This window comes from Xiphophorus hellerii, chromosome 12 (genome assembly GCF_003331165.1).
Source record: "Xiphophorus hellerii strain 12219 chromosome 12, Xiphophorus_hellerii-4.1, whole genome shotgun sequence".
NCBI lineage: Eukaryota > Metazoa > Chordata > Actinopteri > Cyprinodontiformes > Poeciliidae > Xiphophorus > Xiphophorus hellerii.
This window is the reverse complement of record NC_045683.1, coordinates 29,589,665-29,611,134: the sequence shown is the minus strand read 5'-3', so window position 1 is coordinate 29,611,134 and position 21,470 is coordinate 29,589,665. Positions and strand designations below refer to the sequence as shown.

The window sequence follows — 21,470 nt, the reverse complement described above, 5'->3', positions numbered from 1 at the left end:
GAACAAGCACATGCTAGCAGCAGGCATGACGGAGAAATTTCTTCAAACTCATCATGCAAACCACACAAAGAAGTTCCTATGATGCCGCTTTTAAGTTGAAGGCTATCGATCTGTACTACCAGATCGATAGCCGCAGCACGTGAGCTCGGCGTGAACGAATCCATGGTTCGGCGTTGGAGACGCAGGGCTGCGTCCTTAATAGCAGATTTTTAAGGACAGAGCCCTCTGCTGGGTCCTTGTGGAAAACTGAGAGCAACGGAGATGCCAGCTGCTTATAGCCCGGTGCGGCTTAAATATGTACGTTTCCAGTTTTTTAAAAAAACTTTGTGGGTACAGCATATAGTGAGGTGCGCTCTATAGTCCGGGAAATACGGTAAGCTGCAAAATATTACAGCTTGTCACTGTAGTCCTATTGAAGTACTGCTGCCAAATCGATTAATCGCTGGAAATACAAATATGCACGCAATTGTGATTCTTGCAGAAATGGTGCCCTGGGCAAGCCCCAAGCAATTAAAATGCAAGAAATTATCAGATTTTGTTTTTTTGTGGCAGCAGAAAGTAAATAATCTAGTCTCACAATACCCAACAGCAACTAAGGGAAACTTACTCCACTAGCCATGCAAACAAGTAGTGCCAAACTTTTTCAGGGAACAACAGGCCCCTATTGTTCTACACCTCAAAATAATTGCCGCTTCCTACTACCGTTAATGCGGCTCGTACCGCTGCGTGCCCCCTCACAATATATATATCAAAACGTGCGGCTCAATCCCGTGAGGGGAGCTATTACTTTTGTTGGCATTTTGAGTAACTGTGGCGACAATAATTAACAAAAAACGAGTCAAATTTAACTCACAACAAAAGTCTAACTGACACAAAACAGTGTCAGTTAGACTCAAAATAGACAGAATTTAGTCTGCCTCTCTGAGCTGCTCTTTAGAACCACAGTGATGGCAGAACGTCAGAACTACAGACATGGTGGAACAACTGCTATAAACTCATTGCATCTCTGAATGGTGCTGTTTATGTTATATCTTATATGCATATCATCAAATGGTGGCAAAAGCAACAAAAATCTAATGTGCTCTGGACTTAAGATGGAGTACATGCACACATATTCATGACATACTTTGATTAAACTAATTTATCTTCGGTGTGATTCCAGTACCAAAAAATTAACTTTATACCAGGTGAGTCTCTCTAACCTGAGAATGTGAACCTGTACTGGGCTGATTCTGTGCCTTCCAATAATTTGAACAATACTCCTGGAAAAGATTCATAACTTATAACTCTGAAACAGGAACAGGTCTGAAAAACAGCGTGTGTGCTACACTCAAGAGAGAGATTCATTTGATGCATCAAAGAGTGATGTCATCACTGCTGATGTCATTGTTACCAGTAGAACTGAACATTCTTTTTTTTTTATTTTTTATTTTATTTATTTTTTATTAGGTTTTAACATCAAAATACAAAATGTACAAAAATATATGAACAAGATATGTAAACTTTTTTTCTATAACAGAACCGAACATAAGTCGTACAGAACACATGGATAAGCCTTCCCAAATAAAATCCAGAGGAATAAGAAAAGAAAACAAGGAAAAACAAAAAGTAGATATGTTAGAAGAAGAAATAAAAAAGACATTAGTCTTGTGTGCAAAGTACAATGATATAAATATAGGTCATAATAGTGAAAGAAAGAAAAAAAAATAAAAAATAAAAAAAAAAGGGGGGGGGGAAGGATTTAAGAAAAAGGTACATCAATGGGTATTAATGACAAAATAAATAATTTGATAAATAATATGATAATGTAAATAAAAAGGTCAGGCAAAAGCAAAATTTAGTTGGGCACCATACGGGACGGCAATGTCTGAACAAAATCAAAAAACGGCTGCCAAATCTTTAAAAATTTAGTTGTGGAACCTCGTAGGGTAAATTTAATCTTATCAAGTTTACTAAAGTGTAAAGCATCTTTAATCCAGATTTCAAATGAGGGAGGTAAAGCTGATTTCCAGCACAGCAATATTCTACGCCTCGCCAACAAAGTGAGAAATGAAACCAGATCAGCCTCAAGTCTTGACAAAGAAACCGTCTCAGAAAGTACACCAAACAATGCAGTTAGTGGATCAGGCTGGATGGACATATGAGCTACTTCAGACAAGGCTGCAAAAATGTTTGTCCAATATTGCTTTAGTGATGGGCATGACCAAAACATATGGATCAGTGAGGCAGGTGTTTGATGGCAACGATCGCATTCCGGACTAACGTTTGGGTATATTTTAGAAAGCCTGGCCTTAGTCCAGTGAGTGCGATGCAGGACCTTACACTGAATTAGTCCGTGTCTGGCACACAGTGACGAACCATGAACACGGTAAAGAATTCTATCCCACAAGTCATCTGGAAACAGAAAACCCAAGTCCTCTTCCCATGCCGCTTTGATTGAGAGAATTGGGGACTCACGAAGACAGCACAATCTCTCATACAAACATGAAATAGGACCCTTTTTCGGTGGGGAAGGTGACAGAAGATTATCCAAATCATTAACAGGAGGTTTAGAGGGAAAGAGAGAAGTTTTTTCCTTAACATAACTTCGGACCTGTAGGTAACGAAAAAAGTGGCTCTTTGGGAGGTCGAATTTTGCAGAAAGCTGATCAAAGGAGACAAATGTACCCTCCTCATAGAGGTCACTAAAGCTTTTGATACCATGAGAGAACCAAACGGAGAAAGCATTATCGATCATAGAGGGCCGGAATAAAGGGTTCTTGAAGATAGGAGATTGTAAAGAAAAAAAGTTTAATTTAAAATAGCGGCGGAACTGAAACCAAATTTTCAGAGTCACTCTCACCATTTTGTTGTTCGGAATTTCAGCTCCTGATAGCAATTTGGGAGCATAAACTAAAGCAGACAAAGACGATCGTATACAGGATGAGGCTTCCAAATCCAGCCAAGCCGGGGCACTGTCCAAATCATTTGTCTTTAACCAATAATTAAGAATTCTAATATTGGATGCCCAATAATAAAACATAAAGTCCGGCCATGCCATTCCACCCACACTTTTTGGTCTCCTAAGATATGATTTACGAATTCTAGAGGGTTTATGATCCCAAATAAATCCAGTGATGATTTGGTCCAGTTTGCTAAAAAAAGAAACGGGGATAAAAACAGGGACACACTGAAAGAGAAAAGAAAACTTGGGAAGCACGTTCATTTTAATCGTATTAATTCTCCCAGCAACGGATAAATGAAGCAAAGACCATCTATCTAGGTCTTGTTTGACCTTGTCCACCAACGGCTCAAAGTTAAATTTAAAAAGGTCGCAAAATTTACATTTGACCTTAACACCTAAATATGTAAAACCATCAAGGGCAACCCTAAATGGGAGAGAAGCAAGTGAATATTTTCGAGCCACCGAATTTAATGGAAAAATTTCACTTTTACCAAGGTTTAGTTTATAGCCAGAAACGCGGCTAAATTGATCAAGAGTTGAAAGTACAATAGGGACTGAAGAGGCTGGTTTAGAAATATAGAGAAGCAAGTCGTCGGCGTACAAGGAAAGTCGTTGTTCAATGCCTGATCTTGTGACCCCACTTAAATGTGTATTGGATCTAAGTGAGATGGCCAATGGCTCTATAGCTATTGCAAAAAGTAATGGGGACATGGGGCACCCCTGTCTAGTGCCTCTGAAAAGAGGAAAGTATTTAGAGTAAATGGAATTTGTTTTGACAGAGGCAAGTGGGGAAGTGTATAAGAGCTTTATCCATGAAACAAACTTATTACCAAATCCAAAACGTTGAAGTACATAAAAAAGGTAACCCCACTCCACCCTGTCAAACGCCTTCTCCGCATCCAGACTAATCACAAATTCAGCTTCACAAGAATCTGTGGGGTTATAGAGCACATTAAATAACCGTCTAACATTGGAGAAGGCATATCTCCCCTTAATAAATCCAGTCTGGTCAGGACTGATCAAAGATGGCAAGACAGTTTCTAAACGGAGGGCTAAAAGTTTGGCGAGAATTTTATAGTCTACATTTAAAAGAGAAATTGGGCGATAGGAGCCACAAGATAAAGGATCTTTATCCTTCTTCAGGATCAAAGAAATAGAAGCCTGTAACAAGGATGCTGGGAGAGTTCCAGTTTCAAATGAGTGCCTAAACATGTTCAGTAGGAGGGGAGCCAACTTAAGACTGAACTTTTTATAAAATTCGACAGGAAATCCATCCTGTCCTGGGCATTTTGAACTTTGCATATTATTAAGAGCACGTAGAACTTCTTCTACAGCCAAGGGCTCTTCCATTTTAAGACTATAAGTTCGGTCTAGTACAGGAAAAACAAGGTTATCACAGAAAGAGTCCAGAGACAAAATATCAAATGGACATTCAGACACGTATAATGACGAATAAAATTCTTGGAACTGGTTATTAATTATTTGTGGATCCGAAGAAATGCCATTGTGAGTCTGGATCTGTGGGATAAAATGTGTTGCTGACGCGTTACGAAGTTGGTGAGAAAGTAGTTTACTGGCCTTGTCACCATATTCATATTGGGCATGCTGCGACTTCAAAAGCATCTCCTCCACTTGTACTGATGCCAATCGGTCAAACTCTGCCTGTAAAGACAGCCTAACATTGTATGCCTCGGGTGAGGGGGAAGCTGCGTATAGTTCATCCAACTGCAGAATTCGAGTTGTAAGTTCTGACAACTTTGCCTTTCTCTGTTTAGTTTCGAAACTACTGTAGGATATAATCTGTCCTCGTATAAAAGCCTTAAAAGTCTCCCACAAGAGAGAGGGTGATGTACCTGGAGTATCATTTGTGGCAATGAAGAAGTCTATTTTTGAAGTAACAAAGGCAACAAACTTATCATCAGACAACAGACGTGTGTTCAAGCGCCAAGGAACAACAGAAGGAGAGCCACCTCCCATCACCAGGTCCAATGTCACAGGAGCATGATCTGAAATCACAATGGCATTGTGAGAACAAGATCGGATATGCGGTATCAGTCGGCTGTCCAAAAGAATGTAATCAATACGAGTGTATGTATGGTGAACTGGGGAGAAAAATGTATATTCTTTACGAGTAGGGTTAAGAAAGCGCCAGGCATCAATAACTGAGAATTCTTTAAGAAAATTATTAACAACTTTGGAAGAATGTGATTGTCTGTTAACATTATTTGATGACCGATCCAAAGGGCCCAGCCAACAGTTCAAATCGCCAGCCAAGATAAGAAAATGTGAAGATAAATCTGGAATTTTGGTAAAAAAGGAACTAAAAAAAATTATAATCGTCCCAATTCGGTGCGTACACATTAGCCAAAACTAATTTTGTATTAAAGATGCTCCCACAAACAATAATGTATCTACCATTAGGATCAGTAATAATGTTAGAGGACACAAATGGTACTGATTTGTGAATTAAAATAGCAGCACCTCGAGATTTACCTTGAAAAGTTGAATGATACATTTGGCCAACCCAGCCCTTCCGGAGTCTAGAATGATCTGAAATTTTCAAGTGGGTTTCTTGTAAAAACACAATTTGAGCACCCAAATGCTGTAAATGATGGAGCACAGAACTGAACATTCTACTGATGCATTAACATCAAACACGTTTTGAGCGTCAGGCGAGTCTGGTTTATATTCAAAGTCTATGTGAAGCGTTGGATGCGCTAGATGTGTCAAACGCTCCAAACGGTTCAAATCGCGCCGCGCTAGAGGCTTGAAGCGCGATGCAATAGCCCTCGACACGCCTCCACATAGACTTTGAATGCAAACCAGCTGTGCCTGATGCTCAAAACGCATTTGGTGTCAACGCACCATTATATGTCCAGTGTCACATTAGGTCAGTGCTTCTCAATTCCAGTCCTTAAACCCCCTGCTCTGCATGTTTTAGGTGTGTCTCTGTTTCAGAACAGCTGTTCCAGAACAGCATGACCTCTTCTGCAGTCATCAAGTACTGCAGTAGCATGTTAATCACCCACAGATTCAATCCAGGTGTGTGGCAGAAGGGGAACACCTAAAACATGAAGGGCAGGGGGCCTGAGGACCAGAATTGAGAAACACTGCGTTAGTTCCATCATATTAGGACCAAAGCCTGGTCCTAATATGATGGACTCATTGCTTTGGGTCAGGGGTAACATTTAGAGGTAAGATGCTAATTAAGTTTTAGATAGGGTTAGGGTTAGGAATAGGCTAGTATTGTGTAGGGTTATTGAAAATGTGTGGATTAGGCAAAATCGCAGCTACTAAAATGAAGGAAATCAATGCAAAGTTCTAATATGGGTCGAAATAGTTTTGACAAACCTGTACAGCATTTTGTTTTCTAAATCATTATACACAATGATGATATAATATTAGGGTGTTTTTCTGCCAGTTGTGTAGCTGCAGTACACTAGTAGTCTAATGTGTTGAATGTGCTGAGACACATTCAACGCATTAGAAACCAATCAGAACCAAAGGTTTGCCTTTTGGTTCTGATTGGATGTTTCTGGACAGTAGCAGAGCTAGATGCATTTTTGCAGATTCTCTGTTTCATATTCTACTGTCAGACACTTTTAACAAATATTCATCCATCATCTAACACACGTATCCTTGCACACACACATTCACACCTTAGGACAATTTAGAGAGATCAATTAATCAAGCAATTAATGCCGAGTGTTAGCAAAACCTGGGTTTGGATAGTGACCTAGGTTAGTGCCACCTGGGTGTGGGTCGGCGTAAAGGCCGAGCCGGGCATAGATTGGCCTTCACGCCAACGCCAACATGAAGCCCCTTCATGCAACCAGTGGAGGTTGGTCGCATGGACGTATGTCTTTCCTCGGACCTCCATGTTTGTGTGGAGGTTTGGCTTTGCGTGGACTCCTCTGATTGCAACCTGGGTGTGGGTCGGTGCAAAGGCCGAGCCAGACTATGCATGGAGACCCCTGGTTGATTGGAGGTCTGTATTTCGTTAGACCTCCCTGATTGATTGGAGGTCTGTCTTTCCTCGTACCTCCCTGATTGATTGGAGGTCTGTCTTTCCTCGTACCTCACTGATTTATTGGAGGTCTGTCTTTCCTTGGACTCCTCTGGTCGTAGGGAGCCTTCTATTTGCAGGGGGACCTCTGGTTGGGTGGAGACTCTAGGACGGTTGTTTTCCAGAGCAAGTTTTAACTTCACCTTCAGGTCTGCAACCTGACCCTGCAGAGATTTCACCGTTTCCTCCTGTGCTTTGAATTTGGAAGCTTGCTCTGTGTGACTTTTGAGCTGCTCCTCGTATTTAAGTCTTACTCTGTACTCTTCAACCATGACTTCTATCAGACCTTTGTTGCGGGAGGCATATTTTTCAGCCTCCCTCTTGAAATAATCCAGCTGTTGAAGAATGCTCTTGTCGGCTGTAACTTTGGAAGAGTAAGAAACCTTTGACACATCTTTAATCTCTGGCATGTTTCTTTCATGTTCACGTTTGACTCGCAGGTGATGTTCTTTTACTACCATTTTTTGCAGTTTCTCAATCTCCTCCTGCTGTGATTTGACTTCAGCCTGATATGCAATCCTTCGGTCTCTTTCCTCATGGAGATCAAAAATCTTACTCTGCAACTCGTTTTTAAGATCGTCTACCTGCTTTGTGAGATCGATGACGTGTTGGCTTGTTTCTTTCACAACTTCCACTGAGGGGGTGATCTCGAAGCCAGCAGAGGGAGTTGTTTCCTGCTTGACTTCCAATGATGTTGGACTCTCAAAGTTGCCAGAAGGACCTGATTCCCCCTGGATCTCTGCTGATTCATCTTCCGGCTTAATGGGGCTGTCGCTGTCATCTTCAAAAGAAATGACTTCGTCGAAGTCGACTTGGATGTTGAGGTCCATCATGTCGACCCATGAAAGCTCAGCTGGAAAAGCTTCATCTTCACAAACAATCTGTTGTTGCTTCATGTCTATATTGTGGTAAATTCTTGCTTCTCTGAAAGGCGTGTAATATCTGGAATCGATATCCCGCTTGTTTCAATTAATTTCGAACGTGCTCTGAAGAGTGATCTGTCGCGATAGAACTGTGGAACAGGTCTGAGAAAATGCTGTCTGTGAGCTACATTCAAGAGAGAGACTCCTTTGTGGTATCATAGAGTGACGTCATAACCGCTGATGTCATTGATACCATTGGAATTGAACATTCTATCAACCTTATTCCTGGGAGGCTTACTGGGGAAACGATTAAGGGTGTTACTTCTGTCGCCCACCAGAAGTAGCACTATTTCATTGTAATTTGGAGGGTTTTTGGCTAATCTATATTCATGATAGAAGTTACATCTCTGTTTTCAGTTATTGTACAATATTTAGTAAACTTGTTTATGGACACCGTCTGCTATCAGAGAGATATTCAGTACAGAGGGTTGTAATTATGAGCTTAATCACGGGGAGCAACAGTGACACCGCGTTAAGTTTTGTAACGGAATTTCAAAATAAAAGCCTAAATATTCCTCTCAGGGTAGTGCTAACTAATATTAGCCTTTACTATCTTTTTTCTCTCAGATTATTGCACTGCCCTGCTGCACAAGACAGTAAATTAACCTTAGCACAAACCTTTGCATTTCACTGCCCCCCATTAGCATTAGCCTTTTCCCAAAAAGAAGTTTTTAGCTATTTTTCTTATTTATTAGCCATGCTTAGTACACTGAATGGAGTGATGCTCCACATGCTACTGACAGCATTTTGGCTAATGTTAGCAGTTTGGCTCATTTTAACTTGTACACTAATTTCAACATACTGAATGGCATAAGTCCATGTTACTCAACATGTTTGTCAATCTCCACATGCTATTGAGTACATTGTAGCTTACTTTAGCATTGATGCTAATTTGTAGCATCAGAACGCCCACAAAGTGTGCCAACCGACAGGCAGACTTTGGCAGGCCCCGTTTAAATTTCTTCAGAAATTTTCTAGTTTATTTTGTAGTTCTTGGGTGTTCCACCCACTTCTCATGCCACCCTGGGCAACTGCCCATATGTACGCACGTTTTCAAAAAATGCTGAAGAAAATATTTTAGTGTCTCAAACCAAACATGTCTGAAGATTCGCAGTTACTCAGGTTTTTATATCCAGGAAGTTCTACAGGAAGTGATTTTGCTTTGAATGTTAAATTGGAAATGTCCCTCTCCATTCATTTCCTATGGAACTTGAGGTGACAGTCGCCTGTCCTCGTCCAGCCGAGCGGCTGGTGTAATTCATGTGTGAAAATTTGAGCTCATAGATGTGCACATGCGGGCTAACGACACAACACAAGGAAGTGGAAACATTTTCAACTTTTGTTGCCGTCAGCTGACACGGAAAAGTTTCACTCTTGGCTATTGAAAACTGGTGGGATTTGTGAACTGACATTCACCATTACCAAGCCAGCAATTATTAGCAATACAAGCTAGTAACTGTTTCTCTGTTTTGCTCTATTAAGCAGTTGGCTACATGTTCTTTAAAGGAGATTGTACTGAGTAGGTGCAGGAGTTTTAGAGAAACAATTTGTCAGAAAATGAAATAAACATTTTTTTTAAACCAGATGTTTTTTTCACCTTTATCTTTTACTTACAGGCAGCCATATTAAATTTTGAAAAGAAGACCGGCTGATGAGAAACCCTTTGGAGTTCCCATTTGGATTTTCCACTTTTAGGGAACTTCCATCAAACTGAAAATATCCAAGTCCGGATTTTAAAATGTCTGTGAAGCTGTTGGCGCTTGGAAGAGTCGACGTTGGGTGTGACTGTGTGACTGGCTGCAACACCTCCTGAGGTAAATGCACTTTAAGTTGAATGATGCTGTCAAATGTTGATTGTACACAATGAAGTCACATGTGATCTGAAAAGTGGTGCCTTTGGCTTCTCAAAACTACATTTAAATGTGGCTTTTGTCCAAGTTCTTTGTCATTTCATAGAGAAATAACCAATTATAAGTGTGTACAGGAGGGAAACACATTACCTAAAGTGGAAAAACACAAACGAGATTACCGTCTGATTCTGCTACGTTCAACATGTACGGCCTAATTTAAATGCTTCTGCTGCTGTAAGGGAGCATAATGGCCCAATTAGCGGCTAAAGATCCAGATATTTAATTTAATGGATGAAATGAAATGTCCTCAGTGGACAATGACTCTAAATTACTACAAGGCTGCACTTTTCTGGCTGTGGATAGGGACACTTGTTTGGTAAGATAATAATCACAATAACACCATAAATTGGAAGCATGGGTGGCCTGATGTGGCGCATTCAGTGATTCATTATTCACAGAGTTTGTAAGGAAGCTTTAAAATGCGGACATTTTCATAATTGGAATCGACCGTTTACATGATATACAGCAAGTAATACCTTTAGATTTGGTTTTACTTTGTTAATCCCAGATTAATAAATTAATGTTACACTTGCTCGTTACAAAGACTGAGCTCTATATTATGGTTAATAATACATTTAAACAGATTAGTCCAGTCTCTGCACTAAAAGGAAATACGGGACCAGCTTGGTTCATCAAACTTGTGTGTTATGTTAAAACACATTTGCGTCCTTTCAGATCTTTTTGTTGTTGATTTTGTCAAATTTAAGTGGTCAATTTGGTTCAGATAGTTTTTATTTAATGAAACAGTAATTTCTAGATTCTGAATCCACTGCCTCTGTGTGGTTTGTTGGGTTGGATCCAGTGGATGATTATTCACAGAGTTTAGCTTAGAAAGCAAGCTTTAAAATGTCAACTTACACAGGCAGACGACTTGGACACGGTGTTTACATTAGCTCCACCTTGATGAATTACTACTGAACTCTTCAGTAGATGAGTAAAACATAATAATAAATGGCAATAGCAGTTCTCCAACTGCCTGACAGCACAAGCAGTCTAACCAAAGCACCTCTGTGTCTGCTAACACTTGTAAAGCTGTTAGAAAAGAGACAAAAATAACTTTGACATTCCACTTAATCAGAGAATATTCGGGGATGATCTTTAGTTCAAAGGTTTTTACAGTGAGAGAAGATGTGAACAAATAATGTAAAAAAAAAAAAAAAGGGATGAGAAGATAAAAAACCACCTATCACAGACAAGGGGGGGGGGGGGGGGGGGGGGGGGGGGGGGTGCTGATGGATCATGGGTTTTATTTGAAATGAGCCAAAACCTGCTGATAACCTGGACGGAAACAGTGACTCAGCCCAGGCTGATCCAACCCACATGTCTGCCTTATTAGGACTGAATGAATTTCCTTGGAGAACACAACTAAGTGTGAAATCTCACTTCACCAGATGCACAAAGACAAGTGGCTGGAAGAGAGAACAAAGGGCGACGATTAAAGACAACAAACAGAGCTGACCATCTGTCTTTGTTTTGCGAGAAAATCAAGACTTTGGATTGATATTTCAGAAGTTGGATGCCACGTGCGCTACATTCCCCACGCCCACTCCTCACGTTTAACCAGCTCCTGAGATCATTTAGAAAGTTTGGTGTTTATCCTACCCCCCTTCCTGTTTTTGGAAGCTTTCTGGGTGCTGACAGATTCCTGAACAAGTGATTCCAAAGTGAGCATGAGCAGTCTCTCTCTATGCCGTGCTGAATTTACAGCAACTTGTCACTGAAGTCTTTCATGTCTTGGAGTGTATGTTGGTGTGTCAAAAAATGTGTGTGTGCTGGGTGACATGGGTCTGAATGTGAGCAATAGTAATCTGTAGAACAAGTCCTGAGTTTTTGAAGCGAATACAGACCCGTCTGTGTACAGTGAGTGTGCATTGGGATGAATTCAGTGTTCTAATCCGGCTTAAATGAAGCCATTGTTCATGAGTACAGAGCCATGCCATTTTTCAACTTGTCCAAGAACATCTGATAATTAAAAACCTGGTGATCAAACCGTGTATGCTACAGCACCAGCTATGTAGAAGCGTAATCCTAATTACCTGAGGTATCTCCTCATGACACACACACACATCACGGACTGTTTTCTTCACACACACATACAACCTGTAAATTTTATCTGCCATTATTTATCTATAATCCATTCCCTAACATTCTTGTATATTCTGTATAATCTGTATAATCTGTATAATCTGTGCATATAGCTCCCATATTTATATTTATACACAATATCTATATCTCTTGCTATAACCCCTTATAGTCCATACATACATAGTCTTGTACATCTGTAAATAAATATTTATATCTCGTAGAGCACTTCTGGATAGATGCAAACTACATCTCGTTGCTTGTACTTGTGACAGTGCAATGACAATAAAGTTGAATTCTATTCTATTCTATTGTATTCTATTCTATGACATTAAAATAATTTATACAATAGTGGCATATGTGTAATTTATCAACTGCAATCAAAGGCAAATATAAATAGTGATTTCTAGTTACTTGCTCTGTTCACAGGACACTGTAAACTGTGTTTCCATCAGTGTTTCATATGTGCATTTTTGATGGATCTCTTTAGTAAAGATTGGTGGAAATGGCAAGGTTTGAAATACCTTTTTCAATTTTCCAAAAATCGTTTTAACGCTCGACATAGTTTTTGGCTTTTACAAAGGAGAGTTAATGGACAAAGAGGGAGATGGAATCACATTTGCTGAATAAGCTAAAAGTAGTTAGCCTGGCCACTCGGCTCATTTAGCAACTCTCACTTGTTTCTGATTTGTAGCTGAAACGTCATGAGTTCAAAGTTTGGAAATCAGCATTTTGCTTCAACATTTCAGATCAGCTGGTTGCTTTGAAAGAGCCACTCTGATATTTTTCTGTCAATAGAAATGAATGCATATGCTATCATTTTTGCTTCCGCCCTGAGATGAGATTCCACTACTTCTGTATAGAAACACTCATTATGAATAAATTGAAGAGCATCCTTCAAAGTTCTTCAAAGAAACGCACAGACCAAATCATAACCACCACAAACATACAAACCTATGTGAGGGAATCTGTTCGCCTTCAAGCTGTTTTCAAATCAGTATTTGCTCAGACTGCATGGTAAACGTGAGGTTTTACAATAATGAGGTATGAATAACAGATTTGCATGTGCAGAGGTGCTGACTAACCTGTCGTTGAGGCAGCAGTAAATGATGGGGTTATACATGGTGGAGCTCATGGCCAGCCACATGATGGCCAGATAAAACTGCTGGACGTACGTTTCTTCAAACATCTCAGGGTAGAACTGGTGCAGCAGGAAGTAGACATGGAAGGGCAGCCAGCAGATGGCAAATGTACACACCACTACAATCATCATTTTCACCACCTGTTGGACAAAAGACAGAACGAGAGTGCGATCAGGAAACATTTTTCTGATCGCACTCAACGATCAGAAAAATCGATCTGAAAATGTTGGAACCCTTGATTTGAACAGTCTGGTTGCTTTTACTGATAACTTTTAGGAAAAGTTTGCATGTGCGGTTAAGCCTCAAATTATACGCACTCATTACATCCTGTACAAACTAAGATGTAAAATGATTTCATGCAACCAAATCATCACCCAAATCTTTAGATCCTGTTTTGCTGGAAACAGACCGATCCGCAAGCATTCACACTAAGACTGGGGATTCCACTAAGGTCCTTGAAGTTGTAAAGGACTTTACTTCCAGAAGTGCTGGAAAGATTGAGAACATCTAGGGAACAAACGATGGAGAACCGTCCCAACGTCACTGTTTACCTTTCCTTCAGAGAGTTAGTCTACGTTTACACGAGACCACTGCCTGGAATCTGATGGTATTTTCGGATGCTGATTCGGAAAAGACTCCATGTTTAGATGGCAACCACTAAGACACCTGGGGTCAGCTGTAGTTGTCATGCCAGGCCATTAGGTTGTGCATTTTTAGCATGTCATGGAACGCTCATGCACTTCCGACCCTTAGCTTCCACCTCATTTTAAACAGTAACCCGTCTCCCATGAACAAAGTGTTCAACTAACACATTCCTTGTCAGATATTGTGCTTATCAAAACAGGTTAAGTAGCACAACGCTAGCCGCCATTCTATTTGTTGTTTTCTGATCGTGAATGCTTAGAATAAACCCTGTTCTGCGCGTGTGTGTTTTCATACATGCAGAGTTACACTCTGACCTGGTTTCAAAAGCTGAGTGTGAGTGACTCCTGTCATTGGTGTGTAAACAAATGGCTGGATCGCAACAAAAAACCTTGCAGGTTAAAGGAAGTTCTGCTTCACGTAAACGGAACCTTAGTCTGCCGACAACAGAAACCCAAATCTTTGCTTTCTACTGTATTATATTAAGGATTAAAGAAGAGAGACATTACTGTCAACAATGTTACTGCTGGTGTTGTCGGTTTTCTGTTAATGTTGTAATTGGCTCTGTACAAGGAAAGCTGTGGTTCATTGATTTATCTCCGCTGAGGACTCAGCTCTCACTCTGTTTCCAAAGACAAACCTCTTGGTTTGCCTAACAGGTTGCAGCAAAACTTGCCGTCAAGAAAAAAAAAGAGAGAGAGAAAATCTCTGTTGGTTTGAACTCTCCACTGGCAACATGAAAATGTTAGTCTGTAGGCGCATCATTAGTGAGAACAGAACAACTGACTCCGCTGACTGTCAATGACCTGAAAATAATGCTGAGAGATGAAACAGATGTGAGAGGCTGGCTCATTAGAGCAGAGGATCAGTGTTTTACTGACTGGAAAAATATGTGCATTCAAAGACGACTAAACTTTACTAAAAACAAATAACCATTTGAAAAGTGTAACAATGGTAGCGCTTCAAGATAAGAATCCAAAAGTCTACTAATCTCTACATATCTATGCAAGGCCATCATCCATAATTGTAAAGACACTGGGAAAAGAATGGGCTGTGAAAATGACTGCAAAGAAAGTACTGTACCAGGTATGTTGGTGAAAATGGACTGAAGCAAAGCAGTCGGTAAAGTGGCTGTAGTTATTTGAAAAGAACGGACAACAGGTGGGCTGGAAAAGCACCAGCAGCACGACATGAAAGCAACGAGCGCTGGTTTCAGTTTTGTGGCACAAGCATCATTATTTTATCTCAAAACAAAACAAACGCAGCAAGACTTTCAGCCACTGCTGCCGAAAGATGGAAAGTACAGACATGAATAAGAAAAAAAAACATTCAGATAACACGAACGCAGTTAGGAGTCAGAAATGCGGGGGATGGAGGGCACCTTGCGCTTGGCAGTGAGCTGCTCCTGGTAGCGGTCGGAGGAGTCTCCTGGGATCTCACTGGCCCAGAGGTTCAGGCCCACCACCAGGTAAGCACAGCCCATCATCAGCAGCGGCAGGAAGTAGATCAGGATGGTCACACACACATGGTACCTGCAACACACACACACACACACACACACATCTCTGGTCATACCGGAACTACAGGAGCAAAGCTGTGGTTAGATGAAGGGATGATTATCTTCTGTGTCGAGGCGTGCGATACTGCATATCGGTATCGATCCGATAACAAGTGAATACGGGGCCAGTATCGATACAGATACCTTTTATGATTTGGGTTTGCTACATCTAACTCCTGACTGCCCGGTGTTTGTGTTTTTGTTTTGTTTTTCCCTTTGAATTATTTTGTTAAAACCTAGGGCAAAATTTGGACAAAGTGTAAAGGTGCCAGCAATAATATATTAACTTGATAAACAGAAACAACAGAAAAAGATAAAGAAACTGGGTGCATTTTGCCTAAGACAAAGCACAAAAATAATATCATTTCAGAGGAAATCTAAAGCATTTAGGTCTCCCTGAGAATCTTCACCACAAAAAAGAATAACAATTCAAGAGGGAATATGAAGCTAAAGTATCAAACTTACCATACTATTATCAATCCGACACTGATACTGACTTGGTATCGATATTTTGGATCGATCTACTCGCCTCTACTTCTGTGTATGATGTGTGATCGTTACCCAGCCTTCCCTGGTAATACAGATGCCTGTTGTTCTTGCAAAGTCAGTGTTTGATTCCTAATCTGTCTGTCTCTGTGTCTAAAACTATTATCATATGCTTCTCTCTGTATCCTCACACTGTAGAAGAACAGCAGCAGTGACAACGTGCAAGTGTATGAAGAAACCTCCATTCAAGACAAACAAGTTCAAGGTCAGGTGACCATTGGAAAATCTGAACAAGCAGAACAAAAACCTTCATTCCTACTAAAAGAAACAGAAAAATTGTGTAAAAGCAAATGCAGATTCACATCAATGTGAAACAATGTAGCCTTCAGGAATTCACAATAACAGACCTTCACATAACTATTCATGCACGGATCTAAAAAATGTCACCGTTCTGAAAAGAGAACGACACCCTTGAGATGATCACAAGCCAATGATTAAGAAGATGTTATGATAAAAGCTTAAAAATCTATTATCCTCCTATTTTTTTGTGTGTGTGTTTCTGAGAGCTGAGTTAGTTATGCTGTGTGTAAAGGAGTGATGAGTTCTTTACACATTTGTTGAAACTGTCGCCATGTCCTGACATTATGTTAGGAGACAGATAACCTGTGAAGTGCTCGAGCTCCTCCACCTCCTGAAATGCACCACTCCCGACCAAAAACAACCAATCAGAGCCAAGTGGAAGGACTTAGCGATGGCGATCGATCCTCATGTACGCACTGCCCACTGTGCTAATAACGGAGAAACAAATCACCACTATAGGAAAACAAATGATCCTCCGTCATCTGCGGCCATGCTAACTGACCTGAGCTAACACAACAGGCTCTGCTGATGGGGAGAAGATAGGAGGGTGATCGACAGCGCTAAGACCCGCCTCTTGGCTCTGATTGGTTGTTTTTAGTTAGCACTGGGAGAGGGCAGAGAAGCGCAATTTTTTTCACAGATTGTTTCATACCATAATGTCACAACAGATATATGTAAAAAATATTTTTCATAAAAGTTACATACCACAACTTCAAAGCCCTTAGCTTCCATGTTGGTGTACTTCCTTAAACAATAGTTAATCAAAATAATGTTTATTTGTGACTAGATTCTATATAATTACTCAATTTACAATTGAGATGATGTTGGGAATCTGTGAATAAATACAGTATATCTTCACTATATTCCTCTCATTCCTTGAATGTAACTTAGGCTCCATGACCAGGAGAATTAGCATTTGGTCTACAGGATGAAATGCTTCATTACAGAGATAATGTATTTGCTGAACAGGTATTGGTGATCCACCACAATTACTTTATATTTGTTAACTTAAAAATTGTTTTTTGTTAGACGACACAACTAAAAACAATGAAAATGAGCCCAAATATAAGGCATTTAGGCTATTTAGGGTCCTAAACTTAAGTCATCGACAGTTGGAGTAACCTCCCTGCCCAGAAACTCTGGCGCACTTGATAACAAACGTCATATTTGTTTTGAGGTCAGGGGAGTATCGGAGGCACTGATACTCCCCAGTTAATTAAAAACGTATGAAATCGTTTTTCTTGAGCCAAACCTCCAGAGACAGAGCTCTTCATTAGAATCAGTTCTTATTGACGTGTTAAAAACACAGTTGGTCTTTTTTAATTCAATTTAGTAAATTAATATGTGGCGTCATCCACAGTTTCTCAACAATGATTGTCCAGTGAATTAAAATCCTTTATGGGATAATTAAATATGACGGTTTAAGCATGGAGCTAATGACTTGCTTATCTGTCATGGACACACTGCTTGATCCTGCTCACTAAGTGGAAAGTATTTGCTCTCTACTGAGCATGTGCACGTCGAAATGTCCACTAAAATGTCTGTTAAAATGCCCAAAATTGTATCATATCTTTCTGGGCTTCAAACAAGTAAGTATGTTGTGATTAACTGTGTTCAGAAGGAGACGAGTTTCGGATCCACAGGGGATCAGTCCATTTCTCCCCGCTGTCCTCTATGTAAAGATAAGCCCATGAGCCCATTTTTGTGGTAATTAACCACAATTATGTTAATTCCCGCTAAATACGCAGGAGCAGAAGAGAAATCAAAGCACAAATTACAACATGCTGGGATGTGCACACACACACACACACGCAGACGATAAAAACATGCTCTGGCCATAGGAAATACAACAAAAATTGTGTCCACTCTTCAGCCAGAGGCGTCTCAGTCTGTCTGTAAGCTTGTAAGGTGGAAACATCCGCGATGATGTTGCCTTAAAGGTGCGACTGACCTGTACAGTTTTCAACAACAGTTTCGTACAGCAAACTCAGACAACAACTAAAGGACAGTGACTGATATTTGCTAAGAAGAAAACTTACCAAATTGTTCTTCACATCTTCGTATACATTTTTTACATTTTGAAACTTGTTTTTGGAAAATTAGGATTTTCTTTTTTTGCTTAAATTTTACATGGCAATAGAAATTTCAATAGAAAAAGATACTTCTGTCAGGTGATTAAATGAAATGTGTAACCAATTTTTTCCAGACTTATCATATTTTATGTCGTTAAAGGGGCAGTATCATGTAAAATGTAAAACAAATTTTGCCTTATATCATGTTATGTTATTCCCTCATCAAACACATACCTGGAGTGTTGCCTTGATTATTTCATGCATGTGTGAGAAATCCTTTAATCTCCATGGCAACCATTTGGCTGTGTACAACGCCTGAGTGGGCCTAGCTCCGCCTTGGAGGACAAAGCTCCTCCTCAGAGCTGCAGTTTCCAAGCTTTGAATTTTTTTAAAGCATTGATTGGCTTCAAAGTGTGTCAGATAAAAGTTAGCAAGCTGAACTCAAATAATTCACATTTTATAAGAAGTTGTCCCATCCCCCAATATCAAACAGGAAGCTGGAGCAACTCCTAAAGTCAAGGTCAGAGCACCGCCGAGGTAAAAGTCATTTTAAAAAATCTATTCAGATCTCCGTTCCTCTGACAAATTTACATTTTAATAAATACAATTGTGTTGTGTTTATTGTGATTTTTGGGGCTGGCCACTGACATGCTCAAAATGGCTCAGGAAAAGAGCAGCAAAATCTAATCTTTCTGTAATTGTGAAGCAAACAGCCAATCATCCTGCCAGACCACTGTGATTAAAGGTTCTACGTTCTACAAGCGTTCTCCGCAAGGCTGACAAAAATCAATTTCAGAGAAAGCAGAAGCTGCTGAAAATCCACTTAGCTGCCCCAGTGTGATTTGTATGCATGCAAGAGACAAACGAGCTAAGAGGAGAAGACTTCAATAAATTTGTCTTCATGAGTTGATTTTTTTTTTTTTTTTTTACTTGAAATATGCATATTATTCAGTCTGAGTCTCATATGGATTTGCTCTCTTGAAAGCAACACAACATCGTCTAAATTCTGCAAAAGTTGTTCAAATCTGCTTTCTAAAGAGGTGTGAAGTTTCTACGTGGCTTGAACACACAAAGTCAGTGCTTTTGTCACATTTGCCTAAGGCGGATAGGAGCCATACAGACGCAACTGATGGAGGCTGATTAGAGGAAATGAGAAAAGAAGAGGAAGAGCAAAACAATCTCAGCCTTCTGACTTTTTATGTAAAACTCATCCATGTCAGAGTGGATTTCCAGAACCAAAGTCCAGGTAAACATGCCATCTGTTGGTAAATACCTGTCTCTGCACATAGTATCTGCTCTTCCATTACAAATGTGCACAAATCTTTGTGTACACTCTGCTAATGTAAACGAAATGCAATTGTGGCCTTTAAATCTGAAGAAATAAAAATAAAAATCACATGTGAATAAGTTTGTTCACATGATAACTCATCAGGAATCATGGCAATGACAGATGTGAACGCTAAAGGAGACATATTCATGATTCAGCGCTCATCATCTATCAGCCAATCAGAGGAGACGTCGGCGTCTTATTCAGGCGTTGGGGCAACAAGCCCCTTATACATGGGAGCGGCTGTGTATGCACCGTTTTGGAGAAATTGTAGTCTGTGGTTTTACAGAAGAGTTATGGATTCATCACATTTGAATGACAACTTTTTTATGACCCGCGTGTTGCCATGACAACTCTGGTGGAGCAGCCAAAAAAAAAAAACACATAACAAAACTAAACAAAAACAAACCGTCAAACTCCTACAACTTCCTGTCGTCTTCCTTGTCATTTCTGCCTGTAGTAACAGCAGGCTATTGATCACTTGACTCGTGTGTTACAAAAAAAGTGTTTCCACTGCAGTTTTGTGAAATGCATCTATTTTGATATGGCCAAAAAACAACCGCACCCTACTGCAGACTTTTTTTTCAAAAAACCTTTTTTGAAATCAACATTTCCATTAAGCAAACTTATTTTTGTACTTCCAATATGCACAATTTTGTGGTCAACGGAAATGCAGAAAGTTACTTACACTCACCAACCACTTTGTTAAATGCACCTGTTTGATTGCTTGTCAGCGTAGCTAGGATTCTAACTAATCAGGGCACTCAAAGGAGTTGTGTGAATGAAATAACTTGTCGCTTTCAGAGAACTATATGCAGATTGCTTTGAGATAGTAGAAAGGCAACAGTGCCTTAAATAACCAGTGGTTGAAACAAGAAAGTGCAGAATGAACCTCATAACGCACAAAGTGCTGATCCCTGAAGTGGTTGCGCGACAGCAGCAGAACACCACAAAAAACATGTTAGACATTTAAAGTGAATCATTCCTAATTAGAGTAGAGAGCATCTGACAGCATTGGGATAGGGGCACAGAATATCAATGCTGAAACTCTTATGTCTCACTAGCAGACAAGACCTGCTCTGCATTAATTCATTAAAATGCCCAATCAGAAGTGACAGCTTCATTCATAATTTATTAATGTCACTGATGAGCTTTTTTCATCTGCTGATTCAAATCAGGCTGCATCTCTTGTCCACCGAATGCAATGAAAAACTAGTTTCCATTAGCGGATATGTACATACAGACTGAGAACTGAGCTGACTTTTAGTAAGTAATCATCTTTGTGGACAAAGATGATTACTTTGTCCACAAAGACAAAGTAAACTACTTCAAAGTAGTTTACTTTGAAGTAAACTACTTCAAAGTAAAAGTTGGTTAAAATAGGGAACGTCCTACACTCCTTTCACTCCATTACAGAGTATCTTTGAATGACAGCTGAAAGTCTGAGGATCACACGCTGAACAGCTGAGCCTGGTGATGAATCTCGGTCCTTATGGTTTCTTAACCCTCCCTCTGTCTTAGCGAGACCCTCAGGAGGAGCGCAGCAGGTGTCAAGGTCGGAAGAGTGGGGGTTATCCCGTCAGACCATCAGTTCCCGTAACCACACACACACACACACACAAAAATCCTCATAAAAGCACACACGGGGTCAGTGCGACTCCGCTGTACCGCGCACAGAGTAAAACGTTAGTGGGGTCTAAATTACCCCGTCTCTAATCAAAGACTGAATGCACTGAAGTGATGCAAAAACTCTCATGAGGGTGAAAATTCAAAGGGTATAAACAAGAGCAGTCCTAGGGGGCAATAATAAACTAATCTGTTGTTTGCCAACTGCTCATAAAACTATAGGATAAAGAAAAGTTGAAAAGGAGAAACATGGGAGATTTAATTGGTGTTTAGATACTTCTGTGATTTCGCTGTTTGACTTTTGTGATCCCGAAAGCAATCTAGCAATTTTT

The 21,470-nt window shown here is 40.1% G+C and overlaps 1 protein-coding gene across 1 annotated transcript in view; it reads right to left on the bottom strand.

The window, feature by feature from the left end:
* The window catches only part of tacr1a (tachykinin receptor 1a), a 67,701-nt gene that overhangs the window by 5,681 nt on the left and 40,550 nt on the right, over positions 1–21,470 (bottom strand). Inside the window, exons 3-4 of the mRNA XM_032579267.1 lie at positions 15,091–15,241; positions 13,011–13,207 (exon numbers count right to left, since the gene is read on the bottom strand). Of these exons, the coding sequence (XP_032435158.1) occupies positions 13,011–13,207; positions 15,091–15,241 (348 nt within the window). The remainder of the gene's footprint in view (positions 1–13,010; positions 13,208–15,090; positions 15,242–21,470) is intronic.